The following is a 27014-nucleotide window of genomic DNA, read 5'->3' as shown; positions in this document are numbered from 1 at the left end:
CTTAAGTGATAATAGCAAATAATGACAGAGGTGGTTTTCACAGTATGATGCAATGACATTAAGTAAAAATAAGGCCAAAATTATGAGAAATATCAACCAGCCAAAGCAGCCGTTTCCAATTACAAACAGAATTTGCCCTTTTACAGAGTTTTATGAAATAACTGGGTGTCTTGCAGATATACAGTCTCTGCAACACAAAATTAAAATGGCAAACAACACTAACCTGATAATAAACTGTTATCTGTATCTCCCTGCCTGTTTTTCAGGGCCACAAAAAAGCTGACAAAGCAAAGATCAAACAAGATAAACCAACACACTGAAACATCAACACAGCCCAAGTCTCCTCCTGTTGTCCCACACCACAACATTACTATCAGGAAAACAAGATCAGTGTGACAGGCTTCTCATTTTTAACAATTTGTTCTATTTCTCTTATCCACCAGGAAGACCCCCTTCTTTGCATAAAATACTGAAAAAAATTCCTTGAAGATAGATTAGTTACATGGGTAAGTACAGGAATAAAATTAATACAGATGAGCATATTTCTTACACTGTCTTTCCAGAATATTAGTCACTGCCTTTATTTCCTTTAGTAAAGTTAACTCCCTTAACACTTTCTCACCTGAAAAAAGGGTCTGTAGTTTAACAAAGTATAATAGACTTGATCCCAGCTATAAATTCCTGCCACACCAATTTCATACCGTGATTTGGAAGTTAAAACCAAACCCAATACTAGGGGTTTGTGATAAGCCGATAGGAGGAGATAGCATCTTCGAAAAAACAGTTTTTCCTAGCTGAAGAAAAGCTTTTCTGTGTTTGTTGAGCATGTTACTTGTTATTTTGCTCACATTTGGTTGCAGGGATACATCAGGAACAAACACCCTTACCTTTGAAACTACTCAGATTTGGAGTACTGAATACCCTTTTTTTGAATAAATACCCTTTTTTTCCTCACTTTCTAGAATTTCACAGGGAGACCCCCATATTTTCATTGCATCTTTAATTAGCTATCACAACTGACAAGCGTGTCAGAATCAGGAAACTGTAACCTTAAACAGTGTTATTAAACACCAACCCACTGCGCGTCCCATTCCTTACTATTCAGAGACACGCTTCAACTTTCAGAGAAATCAGATCTTCACCATTGACAGTTTAAACAGCAACACTATTAACTTAGCAGATGAAGGCTGAAAATATGTTTTCCTGACAGAGGCCAGTTTCAGTGGAAACTATTTCGCTGATCATTTAACCATCTTCAGAATAGGCTGTGATTTGTCAGTAGCTTCGGATACTGGTTTTCCCTGTGTTGCAAGAAATTGAGAACTAATTTTTTTTCCTCAGTGTAAAAGTGATCTTTCACACACAAAAAAAACTCATTAGGACCCATTTCTTCAATCAAACAAAAACTGGGTAAAAATTTTCTTCATTACAAATAAAGTATGTGGTTGAAGAGAAAAATAAACTCCACAGCACAGAAAGAGACACAGTTTAAACCCCAACCAACAAAACAAACAAACAAGCCCCATCAAAACACAAAGAACCTATTTCCATTAAAGGTCTGAGTGTGCATAAATTGTTTTTCTTGCTAGAAAAGAGTAAAAGTTAAGACTTACGTTGGTCAGATCCCAGGATCCAAGGAAGATTATGATGCTGGCAACTCCAAGAGTTTCACCTTCTGGTGTTTTATACTCTGGTCTCCCACTACCTGCTGTTGAACTCAAGAACTGCTGCTCGTCCGCCCAAGTTGTGTGCACTTGCAATACAGAATACATATGTTCTGCTATTATTTCTCTTACCAGTGTGAAATAGGTGTGCCTGCGCTGTAATTAAAAATTATGTTAATTCTTTAACTTGAAATTAATTCAGTCTGAGAGGCCTTGGAGCAAGATATTAATAGACATTATGTCCTTTGACAAAGCAGCCTTAAAAATATCAGACAGGAAGAAAGAGAAACATCTGCATTGATTTTGATTGTTTAATACTCAAGAGTGAAAAAGTGTAAAATCACAAAGCTTATACCACCACAAAAACGCAGTTTCATTGCAAATGACCAAAACACAAGCTGCCTGCAAAGTTTCACACAGCTGACATCAACAAACCCAGTTTCAACATCCTTACCGTCTTTTTAAACACCTGCTATTCACAAACATCAGTCAATACAGAGTTCTAGGTCTCACACATCTTTCTTGAAATTCTATGTTTTATTTGCTTTATAGACCAGTGGTTTTACACTTTCGGAAAACAGTGCCCCACTTCTGATCTATATCAGCATATAAATACATAGTTTTTACCCTCCAAATTACTAATGATATTTTTAAAGCATTTTGTTTAAACCAAGCTCAGCAGTAAAGTTCTTACTTGGATTTAATGAAAAGCACAGCTTATATGAGTAAGCTTCAAAAGTGCATGCTGACCGAGGTGATCTCACCAATCCTTTCAGCCACAGGTTACAGTATTTATGCAGAAAGTGACCATGTAGGGTGAGTTAGTACAGACAGTACGTTACATTAGCTCTCACTAGTCGTGCGTGTCCCTATGGCCCCGATGCTGCAAACACAACCATAAGCCTGCAGGACAGGATCATCCACCTAACTACGTTTTGTTGCCTGAAGGTTGCATTATCCAAAAGCTCTCATTATGTGAAAACGTCTCAGGTTAATAAGAACTAAATGGAAAATGGCTGCTTATACACTTTTTAAAAACTTAAACCCTTTTTACACGAGATACCCTTGTTTCCACAGCCTTAAAGTACTCACACAAAGGAGCTGGACATATCTTTAAATGTTATGCTAATGCACATTTCCAGCTCCCTACAATAAACTAATTTTTCAACAGTTGATTAAAATCCCGATCTTAAATAGAACTGAAGTACACAGAACATTTTTTTCCCTCCAGACAATCAAAATAGAAACATATCTTGGTATAACCTACATCTGTCAGTGACGTGTAAAGGAATTTTTAAAGAATTGTTGTTGCCTTAGTGGAAACAATAGTAATTTTTTTTTTTGTTAATTCTCCTTCAGTGCTAAGGCCACCTACATTTTATGATTCACTCGCTCCTTACTGGTTTATCCCTTCATCTGACATTATAATCCTATAAGCAGGTGAAAATAAACATAACAGAGTGTTGGTATAGTTGTTCCTAAGGAGCATGTATGTCAAAGATTCCACACAGTATCAATAAATGGGTTTGACCTTGCAAATAGCTTTGTAAGTTTCAGCTTAGAATAAAACTTTAAGGAAATTAAAACTGATTATTTTTTAAACTGTTGCTTACTACAGACCTGACTTCTTCCTTTACACAGTTATTTAATACCTGAAGTACAGAGCCTGCTTGCTTGCAGTTAGGCATCTAGCTGGAAAATTCTGGCTTATACACAATTATTAAAATAAACACAGAGATGTTACCGTCTTTAAAATCGTAGGGTCATCTAAGGAAACAAATGTATAGGATAATATTCAAAGTATTACAATTAATAACACCCTATTTATAAATGGAAGCACAGAATCTTTTTGAGCACATATGAATAATTTTGAAAAAATATCGTTATCCATTACACAGTGAAAAGTATAAATAAGCTTAGCATACATGCCTGTAGTGCTTCCACACAACTCTGTTTCCTATTCATTTTCCAGCTGGTGGTCACACTTCCAATTTCAACAAATTATTTCATAGCACGTGACTGAAAAATACCCAATCCTGATCTACACTGGTACACACACAAAATGAGGAAAACACAGAAAATTTTGCATTGCAGGCAAACCTCATGAGTTAATCTTTGGAACATCAATAGCTTTGTACAGTTTCAAACTTAGTTACTAAGGCACACAACAATTGAACTGTCCTGTATCTGAAACAGCATGATATGTCAGTCAGCATGGAGCTTCTCAGCTTTGCATTTACATTCATATTATGAAGTAGCCGTCAGTTTTGAAAAATCTAGCTTCTGTTAATATTAAGGAATCTGAAAAGTGACTAGCCATGCCAGACTAAGAGAGTTTAACTGGATTAGCACACACGAAACTACGCTTGCATAACCACAGGGAAAAAAAAATCTGCGTCAGAGGCCACCGGACTGGCCCAACAAAGCCACCCGGACAGAGAAGGTGCGAGAGAGGGAGTGAACGTGTGCGCCTGTGTTTGTGCATGGAAAAATAGCAGCTTCTCATTTGTGTATCTTATTTCTCATCTGTGTCCAGTATGGGATCTTCTTACCCCAGTGACAAAAATATGTTTGCTATTTTTTGCTTCTGCTAGCACTGCACGGTTCAGTACAGTGACCGGTACTGGTTTCTGATCTGGACTTTGAAGTCATGAATTGTAATGGTAAAGTTATGTCCTTCATTTAACCAGTGTGCAATCCAAGAGAAACTAGCTTATCTTCAGATGATTTAAGTAGAAACCAACTTTGGCCTGAGGCAAATACTTCAGCCAGAAACAAACAAACAAAAATTAAAAAAGGAAAATTCAAATCTCAGGTTGGATTTGTAGAGCCAGTAACTGAAAAAGGCATCTTCTCATTTGTAAACAAAGGATTATCTGGAAATGATGGCACACAATGATCGTGTGTCATCAATGCCATTTTTACAAGTTTTCTTCAGAACAGAGCACTAATCTCACTCTGCTAAGAAATTAGGCATGTTCGACACTTCACACTTCCCTTTAGCAATACCTAGTATCAAGGTAACCCACATACCACTAAATAAGTTCATGTTATTAATTTACATCACCAGTGAATCTGTAAAGACTGACTTCACTGGAAATCCTATCCAGCCTATTTTAAAATTCGATTTATTTTTAAAGATATTAAATGTATTACTGTCTAACCACAAAAATCAGTATTACTCATTATGAATACTGTGAGAAATTATTGCTTTGATGTTACCTTTTTTCACTGCATTCTAGCTATACTAAGTTTGGAATTGTATTTACTTTTTATAGCTGTAATAACTGTATCTTAAAATGTTTTCATTAGGTATTGCATATAAGTACACAGAACGGAACTGAAAATCAGCTACTGCCACACTCATTAGTCTTGTGTTATATTTGTGGTTAGTAGCTTGAGATTTAAACAGAATTGCTGAATGTTTTAGTAACCAGCTACAATACAGTATTTAAAAAACAATAATGGAAAATTCCTATTCAAGCACACGCTTATTGACCTGCTATAAAACAAACAAAAAATACAATCCTCTGAATTCCCCAGCAGCAAATTCCTGTCTCTATGGGTGGAAAAATCTGAAATTATCGGACACGGGTCTCTGAGGAAAAACATGTTAATAGCATGATTTCTCCCAAAAATAAAATTTCCAATAAATTAAAAAGTGTGCTGAATAGGTAGAGGCCTAGATTCAATACTTTTCAGTCCACTGCTAATAATCTAAACAGCTTGAGTGTCTCCCCATCCCTTTTTCCTCCTTTTTTTTTTAATATGCATATTTAGTATGCATCTTCTTTTTAAAAAAAAGGATAATCAAAAATGTGTATAAACACATTATCAAGTAGACGTCATTAAAGAGTCCTTTCAGAACCACTGTCCATCATTATCTTCTTCATCTTCCTCCTCATGGTCCAGATAGAGAAGAGCGACTTTCTTTTCATCAGAAATAACTGACCTTTGGTCTACCATTCTTTGCAACTGTACAGTTTTATCAAAAAATGATTTTTCCACTACCTTTTCACCACGATCTTGAGAAAAACTGGAGAGAACATAACCTCTCTCATTTTCGTTTTCTACAACCCGGTTGCTTTCAACTACAACCTGTGACTGACTAGCAGAAGGGTCTTGCTTGTTGGATACGAGCATCGTTGCTTGCTGTTCTCCACTTTTTACTGTGGATGCACCACCCATATTGGAAACATCCATTTGAAAAGTAAAAGATGTTTCCTTGGATCCTACTTTAATATGCTTTACAGACCTGCTGCTCTCAGATGACTCTTCTGTTTGTGAAAGATTTTCCAGCTTTTCAGAAATAGGTCTTGTAAAGATTCTTTGCTCAGCATGAGCTTCTACAGGACTTATTTTAATGTGCCTGAAAGATCCATCGTTATCCGAGCTTCCTTTATTCTCTGAAAGATGTCCCTGATATATAATTTGTTCAGTGGTTTTAACTCCCACTTGACCGACTCTAACATGCTTTATTGAGCTTTCTGAAAGGGTCTGGTCTTCCAGTTCACGGATTTCTGTGCGCTCAGAGACAGGCCCCTGGTAGATTATTTTTTCAGCTGTCATAAACTCTTGGGGACCCAACTGAATGTGTCTGACAGAACTTTCTGTCTGTGAGAAGTCTCTAGCGTCGCTGACCTCCACTTTACCAGAGATGGGTCCTTCAAAGATAACTTGCTCAGTGTGCATCTCTTTTGGACTTAATCTGAAGTGCCGTACAGATCTGCTGACATCCGCAGACCCTTCTGTCTGAGAGAGGTTACTGTTGAGCTCCAGAGAGTCCGAAGCAGACCCTTCAAAAGAGACTTCTTCAGTCACTTGCCTTGATCCTACCGTGACACGTCTTGTGGACCTGTTGAAGTCTGTTGAAAACCTCTGGGAAAGATTTCCAGAATCAGCCTCTTCTACAGTTGTAGTAATAGGGCCTGTATAAATTATTTCTTCTAATGTTTGGATTTCTTTAGGACCCTGTTTAAAATGCTTCACAGATCGGCTAAACTCTGATGATCCTTCTGTCCGAACAAGATCTTCTGTAGCACTGAGTTCCAGCGTTTCAGAACCAGGCCCTTCATATACGACCTGCTCAAATCTCTGGACTTCTGCTGGACCAACCTTGATTCGCCTTACGGATGTACCCTCATCAGTTGACTGTGATGAGTGAGAGACTTCTCCAAAATCTGCAGTTTCCAAAACCGAACTGTCATAAATAACTTTTTCAGTAGTATGATAGCCTGTACCACCACTCCTCCTTATTGTGGATGAGTTATAAATTTCTTCATCAGCCAAGGGAGTGTATCTATCACTGCGGGAAGAAACATTTATTTCTATGTTGCTTTTACCATCAACGACTCTCTCTGAGCTCTCTTTTTTCAGAGAGTGCAATGTTGCCTTCTCCTTCTCACTTGCAATTTCTTCACCAAGCTGAGCTACATCGAATTCATCAGTATTAAGAGTCTGTGACAGATTGACTTCAGCAACGATTGTCACCGAGCCACCCTCCTCTGTTTTATCAACTTTTTTGATATCAAATTCTACAGTACTAGAGTCAGCTTGACTTTCTTTTGTTAATGCAGACAGCTCCTCTTTCACACTTTCTGGGAGACTGCCCTCCAACTGCGCCAGTGCTTCCTTCAATTGATGTTTAGGGTCCTTCGTTTCCTTTGATAAAAGCCCTTTTATGGAACTCTGAAATTCGGGGGGAATTTTAATCTCTTTTTCAATAACAACAGATTCAACATGGGATGTTTCAGCTTCAGGATGCTCTTTTAAAATATGGGCACTTGCTTCCTCCCCTACCACTTGATATGTTTCTTCTGGAGAGCTTACAGCTTCACCTCTCTTACTTTGGGTGCCTTGCAAAAATTCATCTTGCCAAGAATATTTAATAGTTGATTCTTCTTCTATATGAATTTGCCCATACACTGAGTCATCGTCTTTTTTATTGGTAGCAGGATGATCATCGGGAACAGATACAAAATATTTTTGTTCAATAGGTGAGTCATCTTCCTCAGTTACTTCTTCCACATGAGTGAAAGTCTCATGGCGTTGTTTCTTCTTTTTAACGTCTTCATATGTGAAGGTTACATGTTCTTCCTCTTCGTCACCATAACGCCGCTCTCTCTCAGGGAATGTATCTTCCACTTCCTCCACTTCAAAAGGTGTTGAAAAATCAGTCCTTTCATCAGCAGCATAATCTAGTGGCTCCTCTACAATCTCAACATTTACAGACATGTTCTTCCTGCCCTCATTTCGTTTCAGGCCATGATGGACTATATCTTCTATCTCCTCTTTGGAAGGAGTTCCTTCAATACCATCTCGAACCCTTTTTCTGACGTCCTGGTTTGATAGATCTCCTGAGCCAGCGCCATGAGAAATATCTATGTTTTCTTGAACTTGAGATTGCACTGTGATCTTAGTCTTCATTTTCCCATCATCTGGTTGTTCTTTCTTACTAAAATAGGTCACTTTTGTGTCTGTTGATATTTCTGAGCCAGAAGACTGCGTAAAACTTTTAAGAATGTCAGCAACAATATTCTCTGCCATATTTTCAGTTGACAGAGTTCCAATTTTATGACTTCTGTCACTGATTCTCTCTTCATCTTTCAGGCTGGATTCTGCTTCTGAAATACTCACTTTGTGAACTTCAGCAGGCTTAGTTACGTGGTCATGTGTTTCTCTTCCTAAGGAAGTTTTAGAAGCTTGTAACCGTATTTCTTTATTACTCTGAGATTCCTTGTCAGGAGCAGGCATTTCAAGACTGATAGGTATCTCAATGGCTTCTTTGCTTTTTGATTCTAAGGTCACATTTGTATCTTTTTTGGTTGATTCGCTTTTCCAGTTTCTTGCATTAGAAATATCGCTCTGGTGAATAACTTCCTCCCGGACATATTTTTTCTGCTCACTCCTCCTTCCAAAATCAACACTTCGTTCTTCTAAAAAAGATTTCTCATCTGTTTTATTTTTCTCCTCTTTTGTTTGTTTCTCTAGCTTATCTTTTTCTTTCAGCAGAGACTTTTTCTCTTCAGTTGGTTTGCTGCCTCTTTCTTTTAGTGTGGTCTGAGTTTCAGTTATAGTTTCTTCATACTTGGATGGTTTTGAATTGATATGCAGCTCGTAAGTCGGAAATTTAGTGAAGCTTGGTTTTGTTCTTATATTTTCAGAAATCCCTGGCTTCGTGTCAGCCTTGTGGTCCTTGTCTGAACTCTCAACACGTGCCGATTCTTTTGAAAATGATATTGTGGATGAAGTTGTAACTTCTGTTTTCTTTCTTTCTGGAATTGTCTTCTGCTGCATTTCAGTGCTTTTCCAGCCACTGTAAGCTGGAGTAAATGTTCTTAATTCTTTGTGGTCTGTCACAATCCTTTCATCCTTCGTAACAGTTGAAGGGCGAGATATAGAACCAAGCACATCTCTTCCAAAAGCTCTTCCACTGGCTGATGTCTGTGATCCAGCCTGTGTTGATTGAGCTGAATAATGTGCAGAACTGCGCGTATTTGTCACGGGTAATCTATGCCTTGTGTCAGTGATCCTGAGAGCTGGCAAAGCTTTATTTCTATTTCTTTCTTCATAAGTAGAGTAAATATCAGTGTAGTTATAGGAAGTGTTTATAATATCTGCAAAAAGAGCATAGGTCACCAAGCATTAAACTAATGGCTTTCATCTAAAATAACATAGAAGGCATGAACTAAAATTTTATACTAAATTTTTGAAAGAAATAATGCCTTCCTTTTGAATGCAGCTTTGTAAAGGCATCTCTGTATATTTTGCATGATAATTAAGTCTGTGCATAAATTATATTAAAACTGAAAGCAGAGCTTTTTAATAACTTGCAAGTTCTTGTTACTTTTACCTGTTGTGAGCTACTGGGTATTATGGCATTTACTTAAGAATTACAACTTTGGTATTAATATTAATGTTCATTTACATTAACAAATTCTTATTAAATAACATATGCTAATATCCTAGGCTTGTTTTTTAGCTTCATTAGCCAAAGTGGCCTGAAGTTTCTCAGTTTCCGTTGAGAATTAATGGCATACCTGGTACCACACACTGGAAACTGAAAACACATACACAGCCCTTCATAGCCATAAGGTACAAGGGAGAGAAATAAAGAACCTCTTAGGCTATATCCATACAATTTAATAAAATGGGCTAGGAGTCACTGTCTGGCTCTAAGGCCAACCAGCACTGCACAACTCTCATCTCTTACTCCTAAAAAGCTGGTCACAGCTCTGACTTCTGGTGGTGCTTTCTGAATATGCCTGAGCGTCATCTGCAGAAGTACTGGCTAGACTAGATTAAAACTGTGCTGGGGATAGCGCTGACTATTCAACACCACCAGCAATTCTGTGTCAGCATTTCAGCCTCAGCCTAGTCTGTTCCGCCTACTGCTACAGGCCCAGCCTTCCCATCTCCACTGGGACTAGTGTCTGTGTTAGTCTGAAGATTTTCAGACCACACATTGTTAAACTCAGGATTATTATCGAGACTAATTCATAACAATGGCCATAGCAGTCAAATCGAAGGCCCATCTTGTCTAATACCCTGTTTATGGTAATCAACAGTAGATACATAGGGAAGAGTATAAGAACAGGGCAAGTAAATAATGATACTTCCCTGGTATACTCTCACAGCCTCCAGAGATTTGCAGCTCCTAAGATAGAAATGGTATCTTTATGTTTAGTAAGCCTTTGATTTTTCTTTCATTACTCTGCTAAAATTTATCTTTAAACCCACATAAACTTTTTAACACTCACAACGCCGTATGATGATGAATTTCATGGTTTTATCAACATATTTTGTTAAATACCTCTTGCTTCATACTCAAAACGCTTTAAAGAGCTATGGGCATCCAACAGTTTCTGCACTATTAGATCTATGAAACACTGCTCCCTGTTTACCTTCTCCACTTAAATCGCAATTTTATAAATTATCTCATATAGAACATCACTGTGTTGATTTGAAATACTAACACTCAAAACCAATTCAATATTCACTTCGCAATACACTCATAAAAAGTACACTTGAGGAATACTATAACACAATAATTTCCAGTTATATTTAATTTGTCATTTTTTAATATTAATTTTTTACCTTGAGGCAATTTCCCCATATACTGATCTCTCCATGTAATAATCCACTGGTTGCTCTCCCCTTCTAATAAAGCTCTGCAAAACACATTAAAAGGCATTCCATTGAAATATTTGGAATAATAATAATATTTAACATTTACAAGTCTTAAACTGAAACAATTATCCTGCAGTTGGGTCAGATCCCAAGTGCTTTTCACACCCCATATTTTTACTACTGAGAATGAGAAATCCTTTGCATTTTCCAGACTCTTAGTTTGCAACGTCCAGTTCTTGAGAACAATGCAATAATCTTACAGCAGATGACAGCAGCAGACACGGTTTTAGATCAAATCTTCCACATCACTCAATATACTGCTTCCTGACATGGACAAGATGCACCGATTCCCACTCTGGAATCACACAAGCTAGCAGATCTTGTAACAGAGTTAGGAGAAACCGAAGCCAAACAAAACTTAACAGATACTCAGTAAAGCTTTCTCAGAGAATAACATGGAGATGTTTTATAAAGAAAAGGCAAAAAAAGAAAACAATATTTGCAAGCAAATAGCAGCTTTCCTGCTGGTAATCCAGTACTAGAGGTGTGGTTGCAGTGTGATAGATGAGGGAACTATTACAGCCAGGATTTGTAAGTTCTATCCTTTTCAAACAAAAAATTCTGAAGGAAAGTATCACTTGCACTGTCAAACACTGGCTAGTGCTGGAGGAAACAAGAGTATTAAAGTAACTACTCTTAGTTCCCATTCAATCCAAAATCAACACTTTTACAACAAAAGACTAGGAAAAAAATCCTTATCGCAGAAACTGCTTGGTTTCTTTTAATGACATCTTTCTTTGTCCCCTGTTCCTCAGCCTTCCAATTGCCCCTTTTTGCAGTGACTCTACTACTTCCCCTAGTTCCAGGAACCCAGAACTTCCATGGGATTACTGAGGTCAAGGCTTTCCTCTTGTTGACCAACCAAGACCTCATGTTATCTCAGCAGCAATCCATCCAAAATGGACAGGACGCCAACTTTCTAACCTTTACTTTATGGAAATTATATCACTACAATGTTCCCTCAAGACCCATCTGACAGCAGCCACAGGTTTGTTCTGTTCCTGCATGAGGTTACTGCCCTACACTTTCTCCTTCCTACAGTGGTGGAAAATACTGTAGAAGTACCTTTTCCACAGGGATTAGCGCAACTGAAGGGCAAAACATTTTCAGGAGTAATTGCTTTGCATTAAGAATATTCAAATGGGCAGACAGCATACTTTTGTTCTCTCAGAGGGGAAAAAAGACTAAGTATATTCTCTAGAATTACCAAACTGCTCTAGAAAAAAAAAAGTTGGCTTCTTTCATATACCAAATAGAAAAAGCAGATATTAGGGGGATGTTATTCAATCCTGTAAGTTTTAGAGATGTTTATCCGGTAAGACAAGATCTCATAGCTCCTGATAAGTTCTCTGTGTGCTTTCCTTCTTTCTGTCCTGCTGTTTATGTGCTTGTACTGTCTGACATAAAATATGTTCAGCCTTTTTTAAAAAGGCCTTTTTCCACCTTTGCAGGGCCACAAGCTATGTTAATCCCCAAAAAAGTGCTAAACTACAGCATTCTGGTGCAACAACTTAGAAATTCTATGGCAGGTTCTTTCAATATGCAACGGAACGCTATAATCAGTACGGTAACTTTGGTGGGTTTATACCCGACTCCACCAGTGCGATAACTGTTTCATCATTTCCGGTTTGGGAAACGCCAGATGTTTTGCACTGATAATGCACAGCTGCAACGTGAAAGCCGTCAGGAGCCAGGCTGCAGGATTCTGATAGCCAAGGCTTCCAGCTCCCTGGTGGGAGAGCTGAATGCAATTTAGGATTGTGGCATAAAAATGTTTGCTGGGCATTTCTGTCAAAATGAACAATGCAGGCGTTTTAAATGTCACCCACAGATTCCACATGACTGAACCCTTTGGACATTTCATGCTTCTTTTGGTTTCTGACTGCCTCTAGATTCAGTAGGACAATGCTACATCAGCAAAATATCATTAGTAGGGTTTTCTTTGCAACCATGGATTTGCCTAGATTCAAAAGAAGAGCCACATTAGAATTACTTAACATATTTACAGGTCGCTTTGCCCCTTAAAACAGGCTCAGTTGGACATCCTTACTTCTATTTGGTTAGTCAAATTCAACCCTAGCATAACCTTTACTGGGTAAAGCCAAAGAAAAAGCTATTTACCTTCCTCTGTGTTAAGAGAAGCTTAATAGGAATTAGCAAATCTTCCCAAGACCAAACATCCGATCTGACAAAGCTAATGAGCCTCAGACAAATTGCTCTGATAGACACACACTGGAGAAGCTGGTGGTGGTATTGCAGAAATATCAAGGCACTGGCAATGAAAGCGTTAACCATGACGAAGGAAACGAGGAACGCGGGTAGCCTGACTAAGGATTTCTGGCTGCTGTTAAAACAACAGTTGTTCAGTTGCTGCAGCAACGCATGAAGTCACTAAAAATAAGTTCCAAAAGGTAACTGTATATGGCAAAGGGCAACAGCACACAGGAAAGCTGGATCTGAAATATTACTACTGAAAATATGCTGTATTTGAAAACGAACGGCAAAGCCTCACAAAACCTCTATAAAACTGGGCAGTGAATCAGTGTTTTACTGTACATAGGCAAACAAGAAAATGTTAAGCTGACTTTGGTTTAATAAACAAGCATGAGAAAGCACAGTGCAATGTACTGAGCACTGGCTTGCAAACTAGCAAACTCAGGTTATGTTCCTCAGCTTGACCATAGCTTCTGTTCCTTTGCATCCTTTCCTAATACTAATCATTTCAACTACAGCCTTTGTGGTAAGGACTGCTTTAAAACTTAAACTGCCTGAAGAATAGGGTTTTAATCTCAACTGCATGCACTCCTAAGTATTCAAAATAATAACATAAAGCATTCCTTCAGGTAGCTCTCTTCTAAAAAATAACTTTGTCAGCTACTTCCTGGAAATCAGATACTAAATGACATATACACACATTGTGTTAACAGTTCAAGTGTTGCCAGAAAATATTCCAGCTGCACCTTTAACTCATCTCATCATTAATGTCATTTAGCTAAAGTTAGCAGGGACACGCCAGTCAGCACGAAGCCCTGCAGTGCGCTGGGTGACAACAGAAATAACTAGTCCGTGAAAGCAGGTGGCTGAGATAAACTGGTTGGGGTGGGGAAGAGAGAAGTTACAAAATCCTAAAGGATGCCTTGCAAATGTTGTCGTGGTCATTCACAGCAGCAAGGACTTTGTTTCAAATACAGAAACCCACAATCTCAGACAGGGGCAGTTAGCCAGCAGGCTGTAAAGATTCATCCTCTTTATCCAGAGCATTTGGTAAGGAGTTCTTAAAAAAACCTCTCCAGAAAGCAGAATGAAGGAAGCAGTTTTAGGAGTAAAGGCCGCTCAAGGTCTGTTTTCCATCATGGGATGGGAGGACAAGGTCTGTGTGAAGAACAGCAGGTTAAACTCCCTGGGTGCACAAAACTCAGAACATTCTCATAATAAAACATATACAGGAATAGGACATAATGGATGGCCCAAGTTGTAAACAGGAAATAATGAAAGTGACTGACAAAGCTGTGGTGAGTAGCTGAGGAGGCCGTAACGCTGGTGCTGATTTCTTGAGGAAAGCATGGAAAGGGTCAGAAGATGTGTTGACAGAGGAAACCAGCCGAAGGAGGATTAGAAAGTATCCCTGACAAGTGTGTTAAGAGATCCTCTGCTGCTTCAAAACACAGGACGCTAACCTAGAACAGAACATTTGCATGGCACTGGGATTTCAAAGTAAAAGTTTTACCCTTCAACAGCGACATATTTAGAAATGGCAAAAAACCTACCTAACCTATGGCAGAGGCTCTGAGTAGCCTCTGTTGGAAGAGAAGAAGCTTCTGATAGCTGAGAAAGGATTGATGGTAATTCTGATCCTGGGCAGATTTTCTATCTTATTGTAAAATTAAGTCTTACACAGTATAGAAGTCACCACTGGAATGGTGAATCTGGAAATAAAATCTAAGCATGGTCTAAGTAGTTGTGCTTTTGCAGGGTTCCAAGAACACTGGACAAAACTGGAACACACTTGCTAAATATTTATTTCAACACTTGTGAAAAAGGATTTGGCTGAAGATTCCCATGAAGTATAACTTCATAAAGCCACGTAAGACACATATTTCAGTTCCTGAGCGAGCCTCAGCTCCCAGAGCAGGAAGGAGGAGCTGAATCAGTGAGGAAGGTGACTCGGTCCTTGAGGAAGGGTGTTCCTGGCAACAATGGTCTTTCGTGCCAGTCCAGGAGCAATGCTGACTAATGGAAAGAACTGGCTTTAAAATAGGACTCATAGGAGTCATAAAACAAAGAGAATACAGAGGATGGGAGGTACAAAGAAAGCTCCAAGAAGCAGATCAGATACTACACCCTTAACCTCTAATGCCAGGAGGTGAGGAGGTGGCAAGTCCCTCATGGAAACCTCTCAATGGAAAGCCCAGGATGTTGAACCAAGTGTGAAAGGTACCTCGTTTCCAATCTGCATAAGCAAGGGTATCTGCCAGCATCCTTCCTGAAAACAAACTGAAGCTGGCTTCACATGCCCTGCTTATCCCCGATGAAAAGACCTGGGAGAGAAGCAGGATTTGAAAAAAGTACAGAATTATCTCACTAAACAGCTTATTAACTGGATTTATACTGATTCTCTCCTACAGCAGTGCTGATAAAGGCATCGTTTTCTTAAGTGAAGGGAGCAACAGGTAAAACTGCATAAACATAAAAACACAAATAAAAAAAAAAAATCACTCTTCAGCTTCTGATATTTTAAAATAATTCTGTTTGCAGGCATTAGATAGTCTGCTCTCTGATCTGTAGCAAGGTCTGTTTCCATCTGTACGTCTTCTTCAGCAGGTAGATGCTCATTTGTCCACACAAATCTGCCTTGCCAAGGCAATCAGTGATACAAGTTGCATTCACTACAATCAGATGAAGAAACCCCACAAGTTAAGGAGCATCTTAACTGGACGACAAACACATGCTGCAGGTGATGCTGAATTGTTCTCTTTGCATTAAGAAGGGCAGGGAATCCTTAGGCAAACCAACAATGCCCAGATAAGAAGCGAGATGACCGCTGGAGGACTTCCAGAATTTAATTGGCTTACAGGGTTTTACAGAGCAGAAGCAGTGATGGTTCACTTATTAACTAAGAGCATGTCCAAACAACCAAATATCTGGGCATTATCATTCCTGCTTCTGGATGAATACTAATCATTGAAGCAATTCCGAAATGGCTGTTACTGTGAAAGTGCTAATCCCATTTTGCAGATGAATAAACCAAGCGAGAAAGTTTAAGTGACAACAGTAAAAGTCAACATCAGAGCTAGGATTAAATTTAGAAGAATCGTGTATTTTAGCAAAGTAAACAGAATTAACACAGATAAGGATCACAACTGGCTACTGTTCCCACAGTTTCTCTTCCACTAGTAATGCTCCAGACACTACTGGCTTTCCAAGGATCACAGGGATCCATTTCATCCAGAAGCCAGCCTGGGTCTGCACCTCAGAGAACACAATACTCTTGAACAGACCATTTTTACTCTTTGATGAGCTACAGACATCCTTTGCTCACCAGTCCTTTATCAGGCTACTTGGAAGTTGATCTTTCATGCTTCTCATATTTTCAGTTATGCAACTACAGTTACATTTCTGAGTCATCAGTGAGTTGCTTTAGTCTGCACATTTCACCCATCATGCAGCTGGTGCTGTCCTGATCCAGACCTAGATGCTTATTGGTTCACAGCAACACTGCACACTTTGGACACAAGCATGTATTGTATATAACAACTAACGCCATGTCTGATTATGCAGGTTGAATATGAATAATGCACATAGTATAGACAAGGTAATCATTGAGGTAACACTCCTTAAAAACGATATGAAAGTAGGCTGGCATTACATTTTTGCAAATTTTGACTTTGCTCAGTAAGAATTAGGCTTCTCTGTATTTGAGGATCAATATCTCAATGAAATATATTGAAAATATCATCCTAGTTGTAGAAAAAAAACCCACCAAACAAACAAACATGAAACCACTATCTTTACAATAAAATAGTATCTACCTCAAATTCATACATATTTTTGTTTTTTCCTTCTAAATCACTTTCGTGCCATGTGCCAACTGATACATTGTGATTCTCCAGACAAGAGAATTACTCTGGTTTTCCAGCCACACAGCTATTAAGAAGCTAGAGAGATATATGGTACTGGAGATTCATAAGCAGAGATTACATTTGATCCCAACATGTTCCCATAAAAAAACAAGGATGGAGAAAGCCAGGATTTAATCAGAATTTTCCGTTATCTTCCCACTATTCTACAACTGAAACAAGAATAGGAAACTTGCTACTTATATCAATGTGGACACTAATTGATTAGTGGACACTAATCAACACACATGGCACATTTCATCATTTAAATATGCTGAGAGATGGCAACTACACTGCCCATGTTTTATTGATTACAATTTAAGGATATTGGCCCCTCAGCTTGTAATCCAATTTTGCACCAACAATTCACATTGATTTGATATCAACCTGACCGGGACTAAGAAGGTTTCTTACATATCAATATATTTGTACAAAAAGTAATAAGATTTCTATGGATTATATTGGCTTCTCTAACATGTTTCTCTAGAGACAGAAGAAGAGGATGAATTATGACCAGAGATAGTTTTGCTTCAGTGATCAAATTCCAGTCACCCCTGCCACTGGTAATGCTTATCAGTGTTACTAATAACTGTATTTTACTATTCTTACAGTTTTCCCAGAGAACTAAGCCAATCCACACGTATTCGCAGCCTTGTGAAGGGGCGTTATCTTCCTTTCACAGACAGCACCGCCAAGCACAGAACAGCGGGGGCCCATGTCACAGAACAAGCCAACAGCAAGTTAAAAACTGATACTAAGGGTCCATTTGCTCCATTTAGCAAACCACAATACCTACAAGGAGTCTTGATCTCAGACTCTAGAAGCACCTGTCTGTATTTTAAACGCTGGAAAGAAGATGAACAGGTTTTCTGTATCTATAAAGAGAGATTTAAATTATCCTCTGATTAAACAATTTAGTGTGACTGCAATTCTTACCTGTAGGTTTCAATTTCAAGGATGAGCCCGGCTTTCACCTGCAGTAGTTCTTGGTAGTCCTTCAGGTAATCTGTGATTGACATCGTCAGGAACTGCTTTTCTTCTTCTAGGCTGTCAATTATCCTCTAAACAGAAATATTCATTATTAGTTTTGAACATGAACATGAAAATCTGTACACTTGAATGCCTAATAACTTAAAACTTTTAATAAAGAAGTACGTTCCCCCCCCCAAACTAATGACACCAAAAACAAACAACAAAAACCCAATACACCAAAACCACAGAGAACAATAAGTCAGTATGTTCCACCACTTCAAAAACCAGGACAAATCAGCTTTAGGACCACCCATATAGAGTCTGAAACACATTGTTACTGAAGCAGAGTTTCATGCTAGGATTTCATTTTATGCCTTACTAAGCTAGTTTAGTAAGTAAAAGCCATTCGGATGCCCTGTAAGAAGTTATCTAGTACACATAGCAAGGAAAATACACTCCTTTATAAATGTGATGCATTTTGCCATTTTAAGAGTGTAGATTTACATGTTTAAATCACACCTGAGACTGGGAATTTTGGCAATTGCTTTGCCATGGCAACCTGGCCTATTTCCCTTCAGCAGTATTTTTGGTTCCATAGACATGTGGGTCCAAACAAATATTTGGATTCTAGCATCTGGGGGTATTCATGGTGCCTAGAAGGTGAAGGATGAACCTCCAGCAGTTCCTTTGAGCTAAGTTTTCTACAATATTTGGCCACCTGCTCCATAGTCTGCCCAGCTTTGTCCTAACTGCTGCTCAGAAGATATGACGGATTCCTTATTTTCATGCTGATAATATAAGTTCATATCTGCATAGGGGTATGCGTGTGTATGTATGGGAGGAGTGCAGTTTGGACAACACCCACAAATTACTTGAAAGCAGCAGCAGTGATAAGGTAGTACCTGCCCACCTTTCTTCAACAAGTTTTCCAAATGCTGAAAGGGACTGATGAGCAGAGAAACACCAAAATGATCTAAATTTGACCATACTCTGAAATACTAAATGGAAGATTAAATACCGAGTAAGTGTACACAACACAAAAAGCAATGAAGACATGCAACAGAACATCAAGATTTGATTTAGACCAAGACAATTGACTCTCATGCTCTTGAAAAGAATGCTGCAGAAAGCAAGTGCTTTAATCACTAGTGCCACCTCTCACATGAATGGCAAATCAGAAAAGACCCGATTCTGTTTCGTTCACATCACCCTGCACTACACAAGGACACTGAATTGTCATTTACAGAGCAAAATCTCATACACATGTACAACACTGAACAGGAATTCCTGAGAGTGTATTTTAGATTGCATCCTAACAAATACTTCGCAATACAAACTGGAAAATCAAGACACTGATATTCTAGTTTTAAAAAATTGAAAATACATCATTTACATGCAGCAAGTGTTCAAGTCTCACAGTATGAGCAAGAGCATAAAAAGGAAGATACGTCATGGCGCTCCCCAGGTTGGTTAATGCCAGTATGACGCACTAGGCAGAAGTAAGTTTAAGAATGAAGAACATAAAATGCTGGCATTTCAAACATTAATAGTATTTTTTCATTTTAAGTAAAAAGAAAGCCTTATGAAGGAAGCCGGCTGTATCTTCATATACATGTGGATATATCTAGAGAACATAAATGTTAATCTAATTCTTCGTTTGCAGTTATTATTAAACAATTACACTGATGTTTTCTCTGACATGACAAACTTTGCCTGCAGTCTTCAGTGTACCCTAAAACTCCCTTTTTATGGCAGAAGACAAACCATATCTGCATATCTGAAACAGCACTATCAACCACCCAACAGCCCCATCCCGGCAGCAGCGGAGGGAACATCCTGGCAGGCAGAGCCGCTGACCTTTAGCGGCTCCGAGGCAACAATCCCGTTCAAGAACTAACACAATGGAAAATCCCAAGACGAGAAGGGAAGAAAAGAGCCAGGCACTGCTTTTAAAAGGAAAAGGCTTTCCAGCAAGAATGGACGGGGTGTTGACAGAGCCAGAGGAGCCAGCAAAAGGAGACAGAGACAAGACTGGATCTCTGTGGGACCAACCCCTGAAGGTGGTAAGAGCTCCAATACAAAGCATGAAATGATTCAGGTGTTTGTCACCTCCCCAGTTAAACAGAGACTGACATTTACGTGTAGATGCATACAGTAAAAAAGCTTCACAATGCACAGGTCTTGCTCCGGTCCCAGAAGAATCTGTACACTGGACTAGAGGGTGTGGGGGGCTCTGAAAGTCTGGGGATATTCACATCTATCCTAAGACTGAGCAACTCAGTCCCTCACCCCCACGTTCTCCAGCCTGTGCTTGAAAACCCACCTACAATCCAGCCATCTCCACTGCTGGGTTTGGAGAGCACTCGGGATCCAAAAGGCTGAGTTCAATGCAGCGTCTTAATGATTACCATAAGGGGCTACAGAACTCAGCCAGCTGTGTCAGAGTTCCGAAGAAATTCCTTCCAACAGGAGCAGACGCTGCATGGGCGGGCTGGCAGGCAGCTCGGAGGATTGCAGACTGACAAACTTCCATTTTGCAAAAGGTAACCTGCGTTTGCTTCACGCAGGACTTCATTGGAAAAATCTGCTTCTCAATAACATCGAACACATGACCCCCCAAAACTCAGTGATGTCCTGCTAGAACTGAGTGACTAAATAGAGGTGATTTTCTCACCCTTCAGATGTTCCCTTCTAGGCACCAGCGGGAAATTTTAGAAGTGAGTTACGGGGAAAAGAATTTACTTGGGTTGTCCAAGCTGCACCTACTCAGGGAATAAAGAGAGGACTCCGGGCTCTATCCTTGTACTATTCACCGATTCAGCAGCTCCGCAGGAGAGGAGCTGACACTCTGCACTTAGTGGGCTAGAAACTGGTGCACAAAAAGAATGCATAACATTGATATTATATATTCATTTGACAAGATGTTTTCACCTCTGGAGCTCACGACACTGATGCAGGAACCGATTCTAAGCCCACCACATTAGTGGAAAAGATCTGCCTCGTTTCAAAGCAGCGGGGTAAGCCATGGCCAGTTTTTACACCCAAAAAATACAGGGCTTTCTCAAATCACTGGGAGTTTTTGTGTGAGTATTGTCACAGCAGGCAGCTAAAATTATGCAAGTAAGAGACGTACTGAGTTCATCCCTTGAGCACCCATGGCCAGCGAACATTTTCCAAACTATGTATGATTTACAGCTTGCCTGGTTCAGCTAAATCATAACTCCAAATACACATTTCTATTTAGCATTGCTGAAAGCTTTAGTGAGGATAAGGACAGTGCAGGAGGCAAAGATGGACATATAAGGCGACTGGATGACATATGGAAAATATGAATAAATCTAATTGCCATTGCAGCTGCAATGCACAATAATCACTTGGCTTAAATCTGTACATACATATCATTTCTATGTGACACTTTACAATAAATAATCATGGAATGGATGCTCTTTAACGAGCAGTTTAAAATCCATGCTGAACATACTTTCACCAATAAAAGAAACAATGAGGGAGAACAAAATCTTTGCTCACAAGAAGGAAACCTAAACCAGCTGCTTCTACACATCATAGAATTTTTCTTCCTGCATGTGAGCAAAAGATATTTTATTCCTCTTGTACAGTAGCCTGGCCACTGGAAAAGGCCTTTCTCATGAGAAAAAAACATCTTAAATATGAAACCATTCGGAAGTTACAAACCTTATGATATCATTTTAACCAGAGTTTATATATTATCCAGCTATATATTCAAAGATAAGAGAGCACACATGTTTTCAGGCTGGCTATCAAAGCACTTCTTTTCACGTACTACTAAGATTTGACACTATTGTTCCTGCAAAATCCAACTCATGCCAAATGCTTGTGAGAGTAACCCAAAAGTTTGTTATCTTGGTATCAAAATTACAATCCATTTTTGAGGACTGAATCAGGACAATTAGGGTGTGCATTGATTTTGATTATCTGACATCTACAAAGGGTCACTGTCTCTACTTGGTCTTCTGAATAAACTTCTTGAAAAACAGAACCAGATGCAAAGACAACACACTGGTACAAACACACCTTGCCGAGCGGAAAGAAAGAGTTTGGTGTCTGAACACACCCGTTCTAACTGGCTTTAGAATAAAAACTTGTAGCACAGATAGTGAGCTGTACAAAATGCCCTTATTAAAATAACACTGTACTCAAAGGTTTTCAGTTTGAGCAATGATGACTGAAAATCTATGAAGTTTTCATTATAGATCCCTAATAACAAATATAGGAAACATGGAGGTCACATTTTGGAAATCAAAGTAACTTTAAATATTAGTAGGCTCATGTATGTTTCTATAAACTTATGCTGCTTTAAAAAAAAGAAAAAAGAGGGGTTTTTTTCTTTGCATTTTCACCTGGCTTTGACTGATGGATAGATTTAACTAATGAGGGATTTACATGTAACATCATCTTCTAAAGCTTTGGAAACACTTACATACATGATCAAAAGAATTAATTGTCCTGTCAAAAATATTTAAGAGCTGAAAGCCTTTCTGATTACTTCTTACATACCTAATCTGCCTCAGTGCACAGCATCTGCAAACTATGCAACTTGCAAACAATCACACAGCAACCGGTCCCAGCCCTTTCCCAGTTGCCAGCATCTCCGTAATCTACCAGGGCCGCTGGACACAATGTGATGGGCAGCACACGGGGTTCAGACAAACACCCAGCTCCAGCAGAGTGTTAATAAAAGGTCTAACAATGAACAAAAGAAATGTTGCCCTCAGGAAATCGATTGATGCTCTGGATGATGTAATACGTGCTCTCCACTCTAAACTGGATGAACTGAGCTTTTGCTGTTCCGGCATTTGCTGATCTGCTCACACACACAGGGTGATTATACATCGTTATGCCAAATGTTATTCTGACAGCGAGCATACTCTCAGCTACGGATGCTATAACCCTGTTTAAAAACACCAAACATACACCTTGAACACATACGGGTCACCTACATCGTCAAAGTTTTCTTTCAAATTATTCCCACTCTGCTCACCACCTGCAGCATAGTAATGAGTCTTTCTGCCTTTAAATAACTAAAAGTTGTCTGAACTATGCTGGAGCCCACAAGCTTTTCTCTAGGCTCAGGGTGCTGGAAGAGAATCTGGATAATGTCTCCGATTGGGAGAGGACAACCTCAAGTCTCGGACTAGAAGGAAGCAAGCTTTGTGTCCCACTGCATGGGGACTCAGTTCATCTGCTCCATGTCCCCTGTGCTCATCCCTGGCAAACCTGCATGCCAGCTCTTGGGTACTTGCCGAGGGCAGCTTGGGAGGGAGCACCTGTCACTAGGAACATGTCCTCAGGGTCACCGTCTCCCTTTTGATCCCCACCTTTCCCAGCCAGCTCTACCCAAGCAGAGCAGTGGGTCTCCAAGAGATCAGAGAAGGGCTCAGCAGGAACAAGCTTTTGCTGGGCCACCTATTCCAGCCTGGGTAAAATCCTCCTGCAGGGAGGCGGAGTGGGGTGAGGAGGCCCTGGCAATGCAGGACAGTTCAGAGGGGTTTGGGCACTTCCCGCAGAGGGAGCGGGAGGGATGGAAGATGGTCTAAGGGAGCAGGATGCCAGGGCCGTGAGAAATCATCATCCCACGACGGCCCAGAACTGAAGGGAAAAAGTGAGCGGGAGGGCGGGAGGAGACTCAGAGAACCAGAATGAACACAGGAGGGTGGGAAGGAAAGGGCACAGCCAGAGGGTCCCGGCGAAGAGGACGGCCAGGGAGGTAGGGGGACACCGACCGGGGCGGGGGGACAGTGTCACACACCTGGTACTCCTCCATCTCGGCGCCGTGGCGGTCCTCCAAGGCGAGCAGCTCCTGCTCCAGCCGCTCCCGGAGCCCGCACAGCTCCCGGCCCTGCCGCTGCAGGTCCTCCAGGTGCTGCCGGCACTGCCGGCTCTCCTCCCGCAGCAGCTCCAGGTTCTCCCGGCTCCGCTGCGCCTCCTGCTCCTGCAGCACCTGGATCTGCTCCTGGTAGCGCAGGAGGGTCTCCCGGCAGCTCTGGCTCAGCAGCATCTCGTAGGTCTCCTCCAGCTGCTCCAGGCTCAGCCCGGCCAAGGGGGGCGGCAAGGCGGCCAGGTCCATCCGCAGCTCCCGTATCTCCACCGCCTCCCGGCGCTGCCGCTCCGCCAGGTGCCCGTGCTCGGCCTGCAGCTGCAGCAGCAGCTCCTCCAGCGCGAAGCAGTCGCCCCGCAGCCGCTCCAGCAGCTGCCGCTGCCCGGCCAGCTCGGGCTCCAGCCGGCGCCGCATCGCCAGCACCTCGGCCCCCAGCAGCTGCAGCTGCTCCAGCTCCCGCCGCAGCCCGTCCCGCTCCAGCTCCGCTTCCAGCTTCGCCCGGCTCAGCTCCTCCAGCTGCATCCGCAGCCAGGCCAGCTCCTGCTCGGGCACCCGGAGCCCGATCAGCTCCTGCTCCCGCAGCTCCGCCAGCTCCCGCGCCAGAAAGCGGTTCTCCTCCTCCAGCTCCCGCACGCGGGACACGAACACCCGCAGCCGGGAGTTGAGTTCCTGCAGCTCCCTTTTCTCGTCCCATCCCGCTTCCCAGCGCCGCCACATCTTGTCCGGGATGCCGGGTCGGGGCCGGGACGGCCCCTGAACTACTGCTGCCGCCTCCGCCGCGTCCTCGCGGGGCTCTGCGGGCTGCCGGCCTCGGGGCAACACTGACGCCCACACGGGCCCCGCCCCCCACGGGCCCCGCCCACATCGGCCCCGCCCACATCGCCCCGCACCGCTGCCCTGCGGCGCCCCCTGCCGGGCCTTTGGCGCCTTCTGCCAAGTTAGACGAGGGAGATGCCAAAGCCCCGCCCAGGGAGCAGAGCCCCGCCTAGGGAGAGCCCATCCCCTCTCTCGCAAAACCCCTGCTGCCACATCTGGGAGATCTTATTGCGGCCTTTCCTACTTAAAATGGGCTGATAAGGAAGATAGAATCATAGAATCATTTCAGTTGAAAGAGACCCTCAGGATCATCGAGTCCAACCATGATCTAACTCTAGCACTAAACCATGTCTTTAAGAACCTCGTCTAAACATCTTTTAAACCCCTCCAGAGGTGGTGACTCCACCACTGCCCTGGGCAGCCTGTTCCAGTGCCTGAATTTGGGGGACATACTTTTGAGCAGGGCCTGTTGCAATAGGACAAGAGGTAACAGTTTTAAACTAAAAGAGGAGCGATTCAGGTGAGACATGCAGGAGAAATTTACAATGAGGGTGGTAAAATACTGGCCCAGAGAGGTGGTGGATGCCCCATCCCTGGAGACATCCCAGGCCAGGCTGGACGGGGCTCTGAGCAACCTGAGCTGGTGAAGATGTCCCTGCTCATGGCAGGGGTGGCACTGGGGGAGCTGGGAAAGTCCCTTCAACCCAAACTCTTCTGTGATTCCATGATCCTTGTCCTCGCCTGCCCCAGTGTGGGGCCAGAGCAGCTCAGGCTCCTCCTGCTTCACCATCACTGCATCATGGGAACTCTGTTGCCTGGGATGTTTAATCCATACGTGTTCCGTGGCTGGGCTTAAGTTCGTATAAAGTGTCAAATGCCATTCTAGAACACCGCTTTTAAGTTGAGGAAGCCGCTGAAATGCCTCCAATTTTGAGCTTATGTCACAGCTCATAAAATCTTTGCATGACAAAAATTCATCCCACCTCCCAGGCTTCACACACGGCAGAGGCGTCTGCAGCCAGTGTGTCGCTGTGTCTGACTCTCCTCTGCCTTACTTTGCACCATATATGGGCTGGATCCAGAGAAGTCCTTTCATTGACTGCACTGGAACCGGCTCTGCACAAGCTGCTCAGCAGGGAGGCAGGGAAGCATCACACTCGGTGTTATCTACCAAATTAGACAAAAAGATGAGGAGTGACTCATTTCAACTTTTTTCATCTCCCTAGGCATTCTTTCTCTCTCTTCCTCTCTCAGACACACACACACATTTCACCTGGCGCTGCAGCACTGGGAGTTTTGCAGAGATCTGCTGTTTGTCGTAAGGCAGCCAGTTCTGCATGGCTCCCACCTCTGAATCTCCCACCCAGAACCGCTCCCAGCGAAAGCTCACACAGGAAAAGGACTGGGATTCAGCACAAGCCCTGCAGAGCTGGGATCAGGGCACAGCTCTACCTCACCCACCTGCTCCAGGCACTGCACTCCCTTCTCTGCTCAGTCCCACCCTTCCCCAGATCTTCCATCTCTGCACCACATTTCCCTGCGGTCAGAAAAGCCCAATTTTGTCTGCTTCTTTGCCATCCAGTGAGTAAGTTTCCTTCTAATCTCAATATAGCCTCCAGGATTTGAGCCCAGCCAACACAGATAAATCATTGGCTTTGGCCTAAAAGTCAGCTAATTTAGCCTTGGCAGATTTGCTCCATCAGAGGTCACCGAGAAGCTGAGATTTACTAGAGACACTTGCTTTTTCTTGGCTTTGTGGTCAAAATCAAGTCCCTCGGTGACACTCTAACACCTGCTGTTCTTTTATGAGGGAAACCACTATGCCTCTGGGAAGAGGTAAGTTCCTGTGGTTTGTGAGGCTTTTTCTACCTCTGATGTCACTGTTATCCTAAAAACCCTGAGCAAAGAGCACGCTGACAACCGTGTGCTGGCAGGACCAGGGTGGCTGGTTTCAACGAGTTTTCTGGGGTTCACTGTGGATGTTCTGCCAAATGTCAACAGAGAAATTGCTTGTCAATTGCTGACAATTTGACTTATTTTTTGCTGCAACTGTATTCATAAATTTTTTGTGATTTCATTGTTGAAAACCCAGTAGATGCTAAAGCTCTGCTTTTCTCTCTCTTGAAAAAAACACCATAAGCCTCTCCCTCAAGTCAAGGAATTTGTGATCTCAGTTAGGGAAGGCCTGAAATGGGCAAAGTTTGGGCAAACCATTTCTGAACCAGAACCTGAAGTTTTCTGAACTGGATTCAAACACTCGGTAGCACACTGAGAATCCCCTGACCAATGCAGGTGTGTGGAGACCTGAAACACAAATGAGTCTTTGGAGTTGTTCTCCCTAAAGACTTTAATGAATTAATTTGTACCTGCAGAAAGAGGGAAAGTAACCTGAAGCACTCT

The 27014-nt window shown here is 41.6% G+C and overlaps 1 protein-coding gene across 2 annotated transcripts; it reads right to left on the bottom strand.

Annotated features, from left to right (window-relative positions):
- Positions 1-1961: 1961 nt before the first annotated feature.
- Positions 1962-24616, bottom strand: SYNM (synemin). 2 transcript variants are annotated; one of them, XM_065076670.1, is made up of 4 exons: positions 23730-24616; positions 17906-18030; positions 10761-10834; positions 1962-9280 (listed from the first exon to the last, which is right to left on the bottom strand). In XM_065076670.1, exons 1-4 carry the CDS (start codon positions 24513-24515, stop codon positions 5526-5528), a joined length of 4740 nt encoding a protein of 1579 aa, XP_064932742.1. In that variant the 5' UTR covers positions 24516-24616; the 3' UTR covers positions 1962-5525. The 2 variants fall into 2 exon arrangements, with proteins under 2 accessions (XP_064932742.1, XP_064932743.1); XM_065076671.1 differs by lacking the exon at positions 23730-24616 and adding an exon at positions 20265-20285.
- Between the last annotated feature and the right edge of the window lie 2398 nt (positions 24617-27014).

The sequence above is a fragment of the Columba livia genome, chromosome 11, assembly GCF_036013475.1.
Source record: "Columba livia isolate bColLiv1 breed racing homer chromosome 11, bColLiv1.pat.W.v2, whole genome shotgun sequence".
NCBI lineage: Eukaryota > Metazoa > Chordata > Aves > Columbiformes > Columbidae > Columba > Columba livia.
Note: the sequence above shows the minus strand (reverse complement) of the source record. Positions and strands in the feature narration are given on the sequence as shown.